The following is a 13,223-nucleotide window of genomic DNA, read 5'->3' on the forward strand; positions in this document are numbered from 1 at the left end:
TACAGGAGTGGGATGGCCTTCCTCTTCTGTGGTGCCAGGCAGGGTTGCCAAAATGCCCTTTCTGTCCTGCAGATATTCTGCTTGGTTTGGTGCTGCTGAGCACAATGGGGCTGTGTCATGTGCACACGTGTGTGTGTGTGTATGTGTGTGTGCGTGTGCGTGCATGCATTCTCCCTCACACATACAGAGGCACAGCCACTCCTCTGTGTCCCTTTCCACCAGTGGACAGTATTGTTGCCTCCCTTTGGCTTTCCCACCCCACCTGGTTGCCATGGGTGCTGCAGGGACTCAGATGTGTCCCCATCTGGTCCGTGTGATGTCTCATTATTCATGCTCATAAACATCTGCCCCTGCCTGCTCTGTCCAGGGGTATTTTAGTGACGCCTGGAACACGTTTGACTCCCTCATCGTAATCGGCAGCATTATAGACGTGGCCCTCAGCGAAGCGGACGTGAGTATGCACCTGGCGTTGTGCCGCCTATGTCCTGTCCCCTCTGTCTATGCACATTCCGCTCCCTGCCCTGCCGTGGCATCACCTGGACAAGTCACAGATCCTGATCACTTGATCAAAACTAGGACTTTCCTAAGGAAAGTGGTGGGAAAGAAACCTTTTAGGATAGAGCCTTATCCCAAGGCCTTTGTAAACCCAAGTCACCTTTTGGAGAACAGACTTTCTTGCACCATTTACCCCAGTCACTAGTAGGCAGGGGAAGATAGGGTGTGTCTCATTGTTTTTATTTGCTGTGTCAGAATCAATACCCAAAGTGATGTATCTATAACGTGTTTATTTTAGGGTGATGTTTCAAGTAGCCGGGTGGCATAATGCTGCAGTGTTCCCCCTTTATAACACTGTCCTTTTCTTCTTTTTCCTGTTGTGCTTCTCTCCTCTGTGGCTTCTGAATGCTTGCCCTAACAGCACTATTTCACTGATGCATGGAACACTTTTGATGCCTTAATTGTTGTTGGTAGCGTCGTTGATATTGCTATAACTGAAGTGAATGTAAGTAGCAAACTTTGTGTCCTATACTGTGATTGTTTTCATTAAGTCTGTCATACAAGAGATTAAGTCTGACACACAAGAGCCCTACCTGTGAATCTCCACACAGTTTAGAAATCCAGATGCAAAATTTTTTTAAAGACTCCTTAGTCTTTATTTTTTATTTTTATTTCAAAGGATAACTTGTAGTCTCCCCTTTCTTACTCCATCTCCATCCCCTTCCCCTAAAAAAGAGTGGGGAAGTAAATGTAGAATTGCCATTTTGAGACTAAAGCAGTATTTTAAAAGATCTCATTAAAGTTTTAAGGACTAGGAGTTCATTGTGTCAGTATGTGAACATTGTCACTCATTAGCTGTTTGACCTTGGCAGGTCACCTGACTGCTCTGTGCCTCAGTTTTTCCAGCTGTAAAATGGGGCTAATAGCGTGTGCCCTTGTACCCGCAATGGTTCTGTGAAGGCACAGGAGGGAGGCCCCATGGCCAGGCCCTCACCTGTGTCCTGGAGAGCATCCCACGCTCTAGTTCCCCAAGGAGCAATGCCAATGCCCAGGACCAGGGGCAGGAGGGCCAAGTACATGTTAGGTAGAGGATGCTGGCCCTCCACTGTAGCATTCATCTGAATCATTTGACGAGGGAACAAGTGCAGTGACAGCATGGAGCACTCCGCTCAAGGAGAGTCCTGAGAACCCCCTGCAGAGTTAAGAGGGCCTTCTGGGCCGGCCGCGTGGCTCACCCGGGAGAGTGCGGTGCTGGTAGCGCCGAGGCCGTGGGTTCAGATCCTATATGGGGATGGCCGGTGCGCTCACTGGCTGAGCACAGTGCAGACCACACTGTGCCGAGGGTTGTGATCCCTTTACCAGTCAGGGAAAAAAAAAAAAAAAAGAAGAGGGCCTTCCGCCCGACCCCCCTTGGGGCTGACCCCAGCCTGAACCACAAGGTCTGAAGCCAGCAGACAGGGCCCCATCCACATGGCCTGTCCCTGGCTCACGAGCAAGACTCAGTGGGTGTCCAGTGTATGCCAGCTTGTGCAGAACCTTTGAGGGGACACGCAGAGCATGGGGAGAGACTGCCGTGAGCACTGGCTTCTGCTTCCCTTACCAGTCCAGCCCCAGCCCCGCCTCAGTGCACCACCTGGCTGGCATCTGCAGGACCAAGGATCATGAGGTCCATCCTGGTGCCCAGACAGCCTGCACCAAGCACGCATTTGTGGTCCCTTTATGCCATCTGTTTGGGGCCAGGCTGATTCTGGTGTGGGAATAGTGAGACAGCCACCAGCCTGGCAATTCTAAGACCTGGCAGCTCCAGCCTTAGTTCAAAACTCGCTTGGACCCAGGCCTCAGTTTCCTCAAGGATCAAATGGGGTGAATAATATTTGCCCCTGCATCCCATCTCACAGATATACTATGGTGATGAAGTGATCTGAATATTTGTGAAAATTCTTGCTAAAAGACCAAAGTGTTAGGGAGATACAAGGGTATTTTTAAGTATAGGTTTTCTATGTAATAAGTGAAATGGACTGTAAGACATCATGTCCACGAGGGTATGATTTAACCCTCATCACACCTAAATTCATGCCAGGGCAAGATACTAAAATGGTGTTTTACTAACCTAGGTACATACATCCCCCCACCTCCTGAAGCCATGACTTCTGGAAATCCTGTTTTATGTGAAATATTAGATAAATCAGCTAAGATGGCCATTCATGATATGTAAATGATGATTGGTCATAAAATAATCTGGTATAAGTGGGAGAACAGCAGGTCCCTAACTGGGCTGCCCTGGACTTTCTCCCAAGTTCATGGCAAGACATCTGCCTGCTTCATCATCTCTCAACATACAGTGCTTCCAACCTGCATCGAGGTATACTTAAACCTGAAAATTCTGGAACAGACCTAATGTAAGTCGGAGACGGTCCATAATAGAAGTGAAAATACGATAAGCTACCATCTCAGCAGGTCTTCCTGGAGCTCGGTGCTTCAAGTGTTGTGCAGGTGGTGGATGTAAATGTTTGTGTCTAGGTACCAGGATGGGGCCAAGGTTTGCTCACCAAGTGAACATGCAGCTTTCTATGCCTGACCCACCTGCTGGCTGGTGGGTGCCCATGCACTCAGGGACAGCATGCCCCAGCATCCTGGCTGCTTCACGTGTGCTGGGGCTGGCCCTGCTCCTGCTGTACCTGTCCCCTCCAGCCAGCCTTGCTTGTCAGCGTCTCATTGTTGTCCTGCTTGACCTTGCATCAGTCAGGAAGGGTGCAGGTCCACACTAAAGTCTGTAGTTAGCATTCGACACTGGATGTCTGTACAAGACAGGCTTTCATGAGCCCATCTCTGGCATTCTGTTAGACTCAAAGTCAAGCTGGTGAATGTTCCCTTACTGTGCTTTCAGTCAGTGACCTTTTCCCTGGTCAGCTGTAGCCTGAGACTGACTGCTTCTCAGCCACAGCAATGCCAGTTCCCACCCTGGGCCAGTAGAATGCCACCTTAGGAGATGTCATGGTTTCTCCACTGGGCCTTGGCACAGAGAGAATGGTCAAGGCCGCTTCTTATTTATTCCACCTTTCAACGCGTTTACTGGGCATCTACCTTTCGTAAGCCCTGGGCTAGGCTCTGAGGAGACACAAAGATAAAAAAGACTGGGTAAGCTTAACCTCTGATGGGATAAATATGTAAGAGTGAAACTGCTGGTTCCTACATTCTCCCCCTACCCCCTCCCAACACACCTGGGGTTCCCCAGGGCAATGGTGCACATCACATCCTTGGTGGCCTTGTCCCCTGAGCTCCCGGGTCAGCTGAGCATGAACACCCTTGGTCCATTGTTGGCTGGTTTAGCTGCCATAGTCATCATTTTTTGCATTGTTTAAGCTGCTGTGCTCTCTCCCCCAAACTCTGCTGATTTTTCTTTCTGTTGCCTAATTGATTTTCATGTTGGTTTTATTTTTAGAAAATTGTAGCGGCAAGTACATATAAACATATATACGGTGAAGTCGTTGTTAAAGCAAAAGCACTTCTAAAGACTGTATACTCATTTTTGGCTTCCCCAACTTTGGGTTTCACTGAGTTTCACAGGATGTGTTAAGGATTGGTCACGGTCATCTAAATTGTTTCCCCTCCCATAGATTGTTGTCTGTACCCTCAGGCCTGAGCTGGGGCCATCTTGGTCGGTCACACTTGGCTCTGTGACTTGCCAGCATAGTCTTCAAAATGAATCATCTGGCCTGGACATGAGAAATCAAGCTTGCATTTGTATTCTTTGCAGAAACATTTTGGATGGCCCTTTGCAGTGTCCTGCCTGCATGCTCACCGGGCCCGCTCCACCCTGCTGTCCCCCTCTCACTTCCCCCCACCCTGCTATGTTCATGGTTTGGTAGCTCTCGTAGCTTATCTCATCACGTTTGGTCATAACATCCCCAGGCTGCTGAAATGTCGGATGGTGACCTGTGGGCCCACTTTTGCTCCCTCTTCGATGCCTGTTTGTTCCTTGAATGTTGAAATGACCCAGCAATGTGTTTTCCCTAGCCCGGGGATGGCTGTTGCTGACATTTAGTCTTTTTCCTTTATCATTATTGCCTGGGAGGCAAAATGCTTGCTTAGAAGCCATGCCTGCCTAGTTATTACTTATCAAAGGACATGTACAAAGTCAGTTGGGAGCTCACTCCCGGAGACCCAGGAATCGTCCCTGCCTTGTCAGGCACCCAGTTTGGACAGTGGCCAATAGCTTCACTCAGCTTCTTGTACGGAACCTACAGCCAGGTTGTTCAGCCTCCACCCCATACGCTAACCCTTTCCCAGGAGCTTTTCATGAAGGCGTTGGTTGTGGACACAGATCCAGCAACCCCAAATAAAGAAGCCCCTGCTCCCAGAGGTGTTACATGTCAAGTCAGAAGTCCTCAGAGGGAGGCTCCCCCGCAGAACTGGGTCCTCACGGATGCTTCAGGTTAACTGGCCTAACTATTCCTATTCTGGGATGCTGGTTTGCTTCCTGTCTGAGTTGGAAAACTGCATTGTCTCAGCTCTTCCAGGCACAGATGGAAATTAATACAGAAAATGTGGGCTAATTCCATTGATTTCACTTGGGAAATCAAAGTTTTTTGACTCCCACAGTTATAGGGGGCTGGCCCAGAACCTCTGATTCAAAAGTCTGCTGGAATCCTGTGGGAAGGGGCTGGAGGGAACATCAGGAGAGCCCCAGGAATCTAAGGAGTTTGGACACTGACATATAATTAGGCCTCCTGAGGCTAAGTGGCTGTCTCCCTGTAGGGATCCCAGCTGAAGAAATGTGACATCTCAGTGTTGGAAGGAGTTTCTAAGGTCACTCAGTCTACACCCTGAGATGACACTGGAATTCCTCCTATTGAAAACTCACTATATGGGCCGAGCCTGTGGCGCACTCGGGAGAGTATGGCGCTGGGAGCACAGTGACGCTTCCGCCGTGGGTTCGGGTCCTATATAGGAATGGCTGGTGTGCTCACTGGCTGAGCGCAGTGCGGGCGACACCACATCAAGGGTTCCGGTCACGAAAAAAGACAAAAAAGAAAAAGAAAACTCACTATCCAGCCCCTCAAGGCAGTCTTTGGAAAGCTACCTAGGGAGCAAGTTCTTCCCCAAACTCATGTCCTCCGTGGGTGTCCTGCGGGTAACCTTGGCTTTGAGCATAGCGTCAGCTGACTCGAATCCACCTCCACCTCCCACTAGGTCCCTTCATTTACAAGCCTTCTCCATCCCTTGTAAGGAAGACAGGGCTCTTCTGACTACTGAACCCTCATCAACTCCAAAAGAACCCACTTCTCAGCTATAACAGCCTAGGTGGGCTTTCCTAGTAGCCCGACCCTGCATGGTCACTGCAGACCTAAGGAGAATTAGCTGGCATGGGTGACCAGCTGAGTGCTTGGCCCAGCTTTACCCTGGCCTAGGGCTGAAGTTCTCAGCTTTGGCAGCATGTTAGAATCACCTGAGAGCTTTTAATATTCCCATAGCGCAGGCACACCCCAGACCAATTAAATAAGAATCTACAGGGGGGACCTAGGCATCAGATTTTGTTAAAGATCCCTGGGCAGTTTCAGTGTGCAGCCCAGGATGAGAACTGTCCTGCCCTTTTCATTGGGCCAACATTTGTAGTTTGGGCAAAGCCATCCTCAGGGTCCTTTCTATTTGGCAGCTTGCACTGTCCATCAATGCTGCTAGCTCCCTCCTCCCCTGAAGCAGTCCTGCCTGACAGTGGTGTGTGCCGGGAGGGGGGTGTCGAGCCACATGGGGGGTGCGTGCGGCTCGGTGTGCTGTGTGTTCTTTCCTTCCTTGCATGTGGTGTTGCCTTGTCCCTCCACAAATGCTGTCTCCTCCCTTTTGTTCTTTTAAATGAGAATATCCACGGTTTGAAGTTCATAGTCCATGACTTGTCATATTTGAAAGACATCAGTTGAGAAAGAGGTGTGCACTTCACAGTCAGTTTGGCTGGTAACTGTCACATACCCTAAGTGAGGGGGTCACGAATGGTCTGTCAGACTTGCAGCAGGACAGGGAGGGGCAAGCAGAAGGGCTCAGGCCAGATCGTGGCCAGAAAGAGTGTCTTCCCCGACCCATAAGCTGCCTCATCCTCTTGCAGGTCCAACACACAAGTTACGGGTGTTTAAAAAGTAACTGTAGAGGGCTCTGTTTTGTACACACTGTCTTGTCTCCCGAGCATAGGCAAGCACTGGCATGCATGCACACTTACACACATACTCACGCACAGTCTTCCAGCCTGGGCAAGAGGGAAGCCTCTCTGTGCACAGCCCTTAATGAGAATGATGTGGGAGACAATGAGAACTCTGAAAAATTAGTTCCTTCATTTGTTAAAGTCTCAAGTTAAACATCATTATCTGTCCCTATAAGGAGATGTCATTTCTTTTGAGGTGAGATAATAGAAAAGGAAATTGAAACTAGTGACCCTGGGCTTTGACAAAACCATTGTGGAGTTCCCATTCTGAGCACCCCAGGTGAAGCAGGCAATCCTTTTCAGCTCTGGCAACACCTGTTTGTCTTGGGTTAGCAGTCACACTGCTGACTCTCACATGTTCTCTGGTGTGCTGATACCCCTTATTTTGCATGAATTTTATAGAATTTTCTGTTTGGTCTCAGGAGGTAGCCCTTGGTGAGACAGGCTTTAGATCTGAGCCCTTCCTTTCCCCATATCCCCAGGGGAGGAGGCCACCCAAGAAGTGTGCCCATCCACACGTGCACATGTGTCCCTGGCTTTACAGACACACCCAACAGAGAGCCTCCTTGGAAGCTCCTGCTCGGAAGGGCCTCCTTCCTCTGTCAGTTCCTGGGGCTGACCAGCTCCTGTGGTGGAAGTGACACCACCAAAAGGAAAAGAGAGGCCACAATCTCCTGATTCTGGTTCAATTTACTGTTTAATTTAAAGATGCCTCCTGGTGTTGGTTAGAGTTTGCTTCCAACTCCCTTGCATTCTTTGAGACACATACCACCCAGCATGTGCCCCATGCCATGCTGGACACTGAGTGGAGTGAGGTGAGGTCCCTGCCCTCCAGGGGGGTGGGTAGGGGAAAAGTGAGCAGCCATCATGATGGAGTCTGCATCCTGGGCCCAAGTGTAGGAGCCAGCCAGACCTTGGATGACAAGGAACTGCTGAGGCTTAGGGAAAGCCGGTCCTGTGCTGTTTCTTCCACAGACTCACACAGACCTGAACTTCCTTTCATCTGAGCAGTGAGCTGTAGGTCAAGCAGTGGGGACTTCTGCAGGGAAACCAGTCTCTCTCCTCCCACTGACTCAGTCTGTCCAGCTCCTCAGCAGCCCTGCTGGAGAGGCCATCATAGGATGGACACTACCCAGGCATTTGTTCCTATGGGGACAGTGTGGTCCAAGGAGGTTTGTAGACTTTAGGCAGGTGCCACTCTTTGCCCACTGGTAGAGTCCTTCTGTTCCTCGGGGTTAGGAGGCCTGCTGTAGAGCAATTAGTTCCTGAGACCCACACCCCTGACTAAGGCCAGAAAATTAGTCCCCCTACAAGAAAGAGAGGCATGTTCCACATTCGTCTTTAGGGACAACTGAGGTTTTGCAGCACTGTCTTTTACTGGATGTCTGTCAGCTTGGGGATATCACATCCTCAGATGAGAACTAGACAGTAGTAGTGTGTCTGTGTCCAACCAGTTCCAAACAGCCCCAGGCATTTTCTCAGGGAGGGGCAGGTGTGTTGTCCAAGTACATTAACCACACATTTTTTAAAAGGGGGGAATGTCCTCCTGAACCACTGCCACCTTCTTAATTCATTAATACATTTTCAATCTTTGATTTCTTAAAGCCAACTGAAAGTGAAAATGTCCCTGTCCCAACTGCTACACCTGGGGTAAGATCAGTGACTAGTCCCCAGGGGCTGGGCCTTTACCTTGAGTCTATTTGACCATGTCGAGTTTGCCACTGGTGTTTCTGTATTCTCCATGATTGTCCTTCCAGAACAGTGTCTGCAGTGGTTTGCACTCATCATCAGTGTCCAGTACTCTTGACCAGCCCAGTGTTCTCCTCTTACACAATACAACACGTGGACATGCATGTGCTGTGTGGACGCAGTTTTCCAAGCCTTGTGTTGTTAGCATGTAACGTTTCCTTTCATATCATGCTTTTTAAGATGAAAAGGCCCTAGAAACACATCTTTAATTCTTACCTCTGTCACCTTTGCACCTGTTGCTGTTTTTATGAAAGTGTTGCATGTTCTACTTTCCATTGGGTTTGACTTCTCCATGATAACCCTTCAGAACTCTGAAGAGAGCAATAGAATCTCCATCACCTTTTTCCGTCTTTTCCGAGTGATGCGATTGGTGAAGCTTCTCAGCAGGGGGGAAGGCATCCGGACACTGCTGTGGACTTTCATTAAGTCTTTTCAGGTAAGAGCCATGCCAAGGGTCTCTATTTGTCTTAGAAGATCATACGTCATTCAGTGATTGTCCCCTGTCCCAGAGGACTCCAGCTACCACCACATGACCACTGTGTGGACCTAGGTCAGTAGAGAATGTGGAATGCTGGAAAGACCCAACTCAGCATTACTTGGGTAAATCAAATAGGATTATTTGCCTAAAGAAAGCTGTAGAGAAATCTGTAAGGACCTGTAGCTGAGAGATCTGCAACATTTCCAAGACTGAGAGAGATGTGAAGTCCTCCCCAGGATGTCCAGTGGTGATGGTGGTGTGTGAGACAGTGATGGTCCCAGACCTCTGGGATGTCTAACAACCTCTTTCTGGGATGGCTTCTCAGAAGGCTGCTATAGTCACGTCTGTCCAGTAGTCTAGATACAAATCAGAGACCGTTCCACCTGGGCCAGCACACCATCATCAGTCTCTGGAAGGACCACAGGGTTCAGGACATTTAGGCATAAGCCAGTCTCATTCGTCACCTGTGATTCTCCAGGCTGGTGCAGCCCAGTTCTAGTCTATTTCTGAGCAGATCCAGCTTCTCCTGTAACTTCCAGTACCCTACCCCAGATATTCTGGTCTTCTGGACTGAATCCATGGGGCGGGGGTGGTAGGGGAATAGAGATTCTTGTTAAAGGTGCCACATGTAGGGAATGTGTGGGTATATGCAAACATTAGAAAGTGAATCATGCATCTTCATTTCTTCAACTGTTTTTTCTTTCGAAAGTAATGTGTTCATGTTAACAAATGAAGCTATCCAGACATATATATAAAGAAAAGTTCAAACTTGCCTCCCACCCACCTCTAGAGTAATTAGCGTAAACATCCCAGTAAGCCCTTTTCCGCAGTGGGTAGGATTTTAACAGGTGTAAAGGGGAGAAGGGATGGCATCCGGGGATGGGGGTAGGTGCAAATGCTCAGAGGAGAGCAATCACCAGCCCTGCTGGGGAGAATAGGTGGAGGAAGGCAGAGCACAGCTCTGAGAGAGGTGGGGGAAGTGGGGCCTGGGCAGGTGAGCTGTGGTCTTGTAAGGCATGCAGTCCTTGACAGTTGTTATTCATATCATGTTCCAAAGCTTGTGAACGAACTGCTATAAAAATAGAATGATTCACGTGATGCCATTCTTTTTAAAGAAATTATTGAACTTTTCTTTTTTTACGAAAAAGGTTTGGTGTACTATAAATAAGAAAGTCACGTCACAGAGAGGCAGTTCATGAGAACTAAGAAACTGTGCCAAAAAAATTCTCCAACATTTGGTAATCTAGGAAGAAAATGCAAATAGGTATGGTAAGGAAAGCCCAAAACTGTGGGACTTTGTTAAGCAGTCCAGTTATTGGGGTGGTGCTGCTGCACCAGGCCAGGCTGGCAGTCACAAATCCACCACGGGCACAAGTCTGAGGGTGGCATAGTGGAAGTCTGATAGCCACTGACTTTCTGATGAGCTTTCTCATAGTAGAGAAGGTAAATGCTTTAAGTTTATGTGCTTGGAATTAAGCCTAACGATCTGGGCACCCCTGGAGGTGTGCTGTGTGCATGACTTGTTTGTCCCTTGTGATGAAGTAGAAAAGGAGTTGAGGAACATTGGATTGAGGGACTGGGGTCTGATCAGACATCAGCTAGCTCCTTTTTTTCCCCCTGGCCCAGCCCCCCAATCTTGTGGTTCTTTCAGAAGGTGTGTGTTTTAAGAAAGGTGTTTTGCCTTCTACAGCAACAGCCAGAAAATGGTTCTGCCCCCTGACCCAGTAATTCCACTCCTAAGACTTCACCCTCAGGAAATACTTCAGCAGAAGCAAGGTGATTTTACATAAAGATGTTACTTTGCAGCATTATCTTCAATAGCCCCCCACCCCTAACGTGCCCACCAAAGACAGTGGAAGCCATCTAAACGTCCAGTGTTTGGGAATGGCTTGATCAATTATTATCTCACATAGGACTCCGATAATGGATTTCAAAACTATTGTGCGAGTGATGTGTCTGTGTTGAACATGTTTAGGAGTAAGGTTTGGTGGTAGTAAGTGTGGAAAGCACTTCCTGCCCGCAAGGTCATAACACTGGGTGTGCATGAGGAAGGTGAACTCAGGACAGAAGCAGTTGTGCTGGGCTGGGATTTAAAAAGTTCTTCCTCACCATCGATGTCCTTCCACTATAACATGCTGAAAAGAAAAGCAGCGTGCAGCCCCACGCGGGGCCTCTCAGCCTGTGCGGGCCGGCGGCCGGCACTGACCCGCGTGTGTCCTCTCCCCCAGGCGCTGCCCTACGTCGCTCTCCTCATCGCCATGCTCTTCTTCATCTATGCGGTTATCGGCATGCAGGTGAGTGCCGGCTCCTGCCCTGAGTCCGGGGCGAGGTGTACCTTAGCCAGGAGAAGTAGAAAGGCCAGTTCATTGCTTCTCAGCCAGACACCTTGGCTGCTGAAGACAGAGGAAGATGTGGCTGCTTAGGAGAGAGCTCCTGGGACAGAGCCTCTGCCACGAGAGAGACCCGGGCTCGGGAGAACGTGGACAGGCTGGAATGCGCCAGGAAGAGCTATGTTCCTGGCACTCCCACCCCCCAACCTGAGAAAATCCATAGCTGATTTTAGCCACGGTAGGCGACAAGAAACCCAGCCGAAGAGGAAATGCCATACTGAATGAAGCCGTAATTGTCAATGTGGGTGTCGTATTTTCTGCACTGATGTTACTCAAAAGATATTGAGTAATAGAAAATCCTGTTTATATTCTGAAGAATTGTGTTTATCATAACCAAGGGAGATTCTCACTTGAAAGAAAGTATTTCCAGACGCTATGGTTAGGATCAAGCTGGGACCACTGTTGTGTCTCAGTAGCTCACCTTCAAAAGGAGGCATGAAACCAGGCTCTTCTGTGCCCCTGCTGTAGGGGCTGAGAGGCTGCGGCGTGCTTCCCGGCCCCTCCGGGTTAGGACAGGATTGGGCCTTACTAACAGCTGAGGCCTAACACCAAGTGGGCAGTTGGGGGCGGGGGGTGAGCCTCCATGAAGAGAGGGAGTGGGAGAGCAGCTTGTGGTTCTAGACCCCTGAGGGGGGCTCCTTGCATATTCTTCACTTGCACCGATGCCATCTTTCAGATAAGGGATGTGAGAGAGGAAAGGGCGAGGTGATTCTGGGGACGGAGAAATGGGTGTGCTTACTTTTTTATCCAAAAGCATAGAAGCATTTGCAGGTCTCTAGGAATCTTCCTCGGAGTTAGGAAAGTCACCGTACTTGAGCCCTGTAATTCAGCAGCATGTGATGCTGTGTGCCCTGAAGGGTCTGTCATTGCACACATCCTCATAGAAAACAGAGGTGTCCCAGAGGACTGCCCGCTGTGTCACACACACCACCCCAGATGCACCCAGCAGGCATTTGCCGGACATCAAGCTCTTTTAAAATGTCAGTCAGTTTCCTAAGTCCCACAAGAAAAACCATTTACTTAACCTCCCATTGCCCTTAAGGTCAAGTCCATGCTCATCCTGTGGCTCACAAGCCCCTGCCCCATCTGCAGTGTGACCTTTCCTCTGTCTGCTCACCACTCATGTTCCTTCATTTCCTGGGACACCTGTGCTGTCACCTCTGCTCCTTGGAAGGCTGTGCGCCCTCTGCCTGGAACACTCTTCACCCTCCTTGTCCCTGGCTGACGGCCACTTATCCTTCAGCTTGGGGCTTACGTGTCACTTCCCCCTGGAGGTCTTCCCCAGCCTCCCATAGATGAGCCTGTTCTGTGCTTCTCTGGGAGTCTGGACCATCCCAGCATCATCATGCCTGTTATCATTACCTGGTTACCTTACTGTCTCTCCCCTGGGGTAGGGACTCCTTGCAGGTAAGAGTATGCCCATCTGGATTGCCATGTCCCCAGCATTTAACATGGTGCCTGGAACATGGTTGTGCCCAGCAGATCTTTGTTGAATGAATGAAGTGCCGAGTACCATGAGAAAGCTCTAGTTGGTGTTGACCAAACCTGAATTAGTTCTAAACTCACATATGAGTTTTTTGGTATGATAAAATCTATTCTTTTTTCCCTAATGACTTCTGCTCCTAGATGTTTGGGAAAGTTGCCATGAGAGATAACAACCAGATCAACAGGAACAACAACTTCCAGACATTTCCCCAGGCGGTGCTGCTGCTCTTCAGGTGACTGTGTCCAGAGCACAAGGTGCTCCTGGGCAGGGGCGCAAATCTCTCTCTAGCTCTGGGCTCCGGAGTGACAGAGGACACATGTTATTACCACCGTGTGCCTTTCCCCGTGGATCATGATGGCTTTTTTGTTTGTTTTGTATTCTCAAACAGAGACCCTAGCATTTAGTCACAGAGGAATTTTGCTTGAGTGTTAA

General features: G+C 49.2%; 1 protein-coding gene across 1 annotated transcript; it reads left to right on the forward strand.

Annotated features, from left to right (window-relative positions):
- Window positions 1-367: 367 nt before the first annotated feature.
- On the forward strand, window positions 368-13,023 carry LOC103582606 (voltage-dependent L-type calcium channel subunit alpha-1C-like; the record flags this gene model as incomplete). Its single annotated transcript, XM_008564153.1, has 4 exons — window positions 368-451; window positions 8,745-8,873; window positions 11,144-11,209; window positions 12,932-13,023. Coding segments are annotated over 4 exons (371 nt in total), but the record flags the coding sequence as incomplete, so codon positions are not given.
- Window positions 13,024-13,223: the final 200 nt, after the last annotated feature.

Source organism: Galeopterus variegatus, unplaced genomic scaffold, assembly GCF_000696425.1.
Source record: "Galeopterus variegatus unplaced genomic scaffold, G_variegatus-3.0.2 Scaffold16943, whole genome shotgun sequence".
In the NCBI taxonomy this organism is placed as follows: Eukaryota; Metazoa; Chordata; class Mammalia; order Dermoptera; family Cynocephalidae; genus Galeopterus; species Galeopterus variegatus.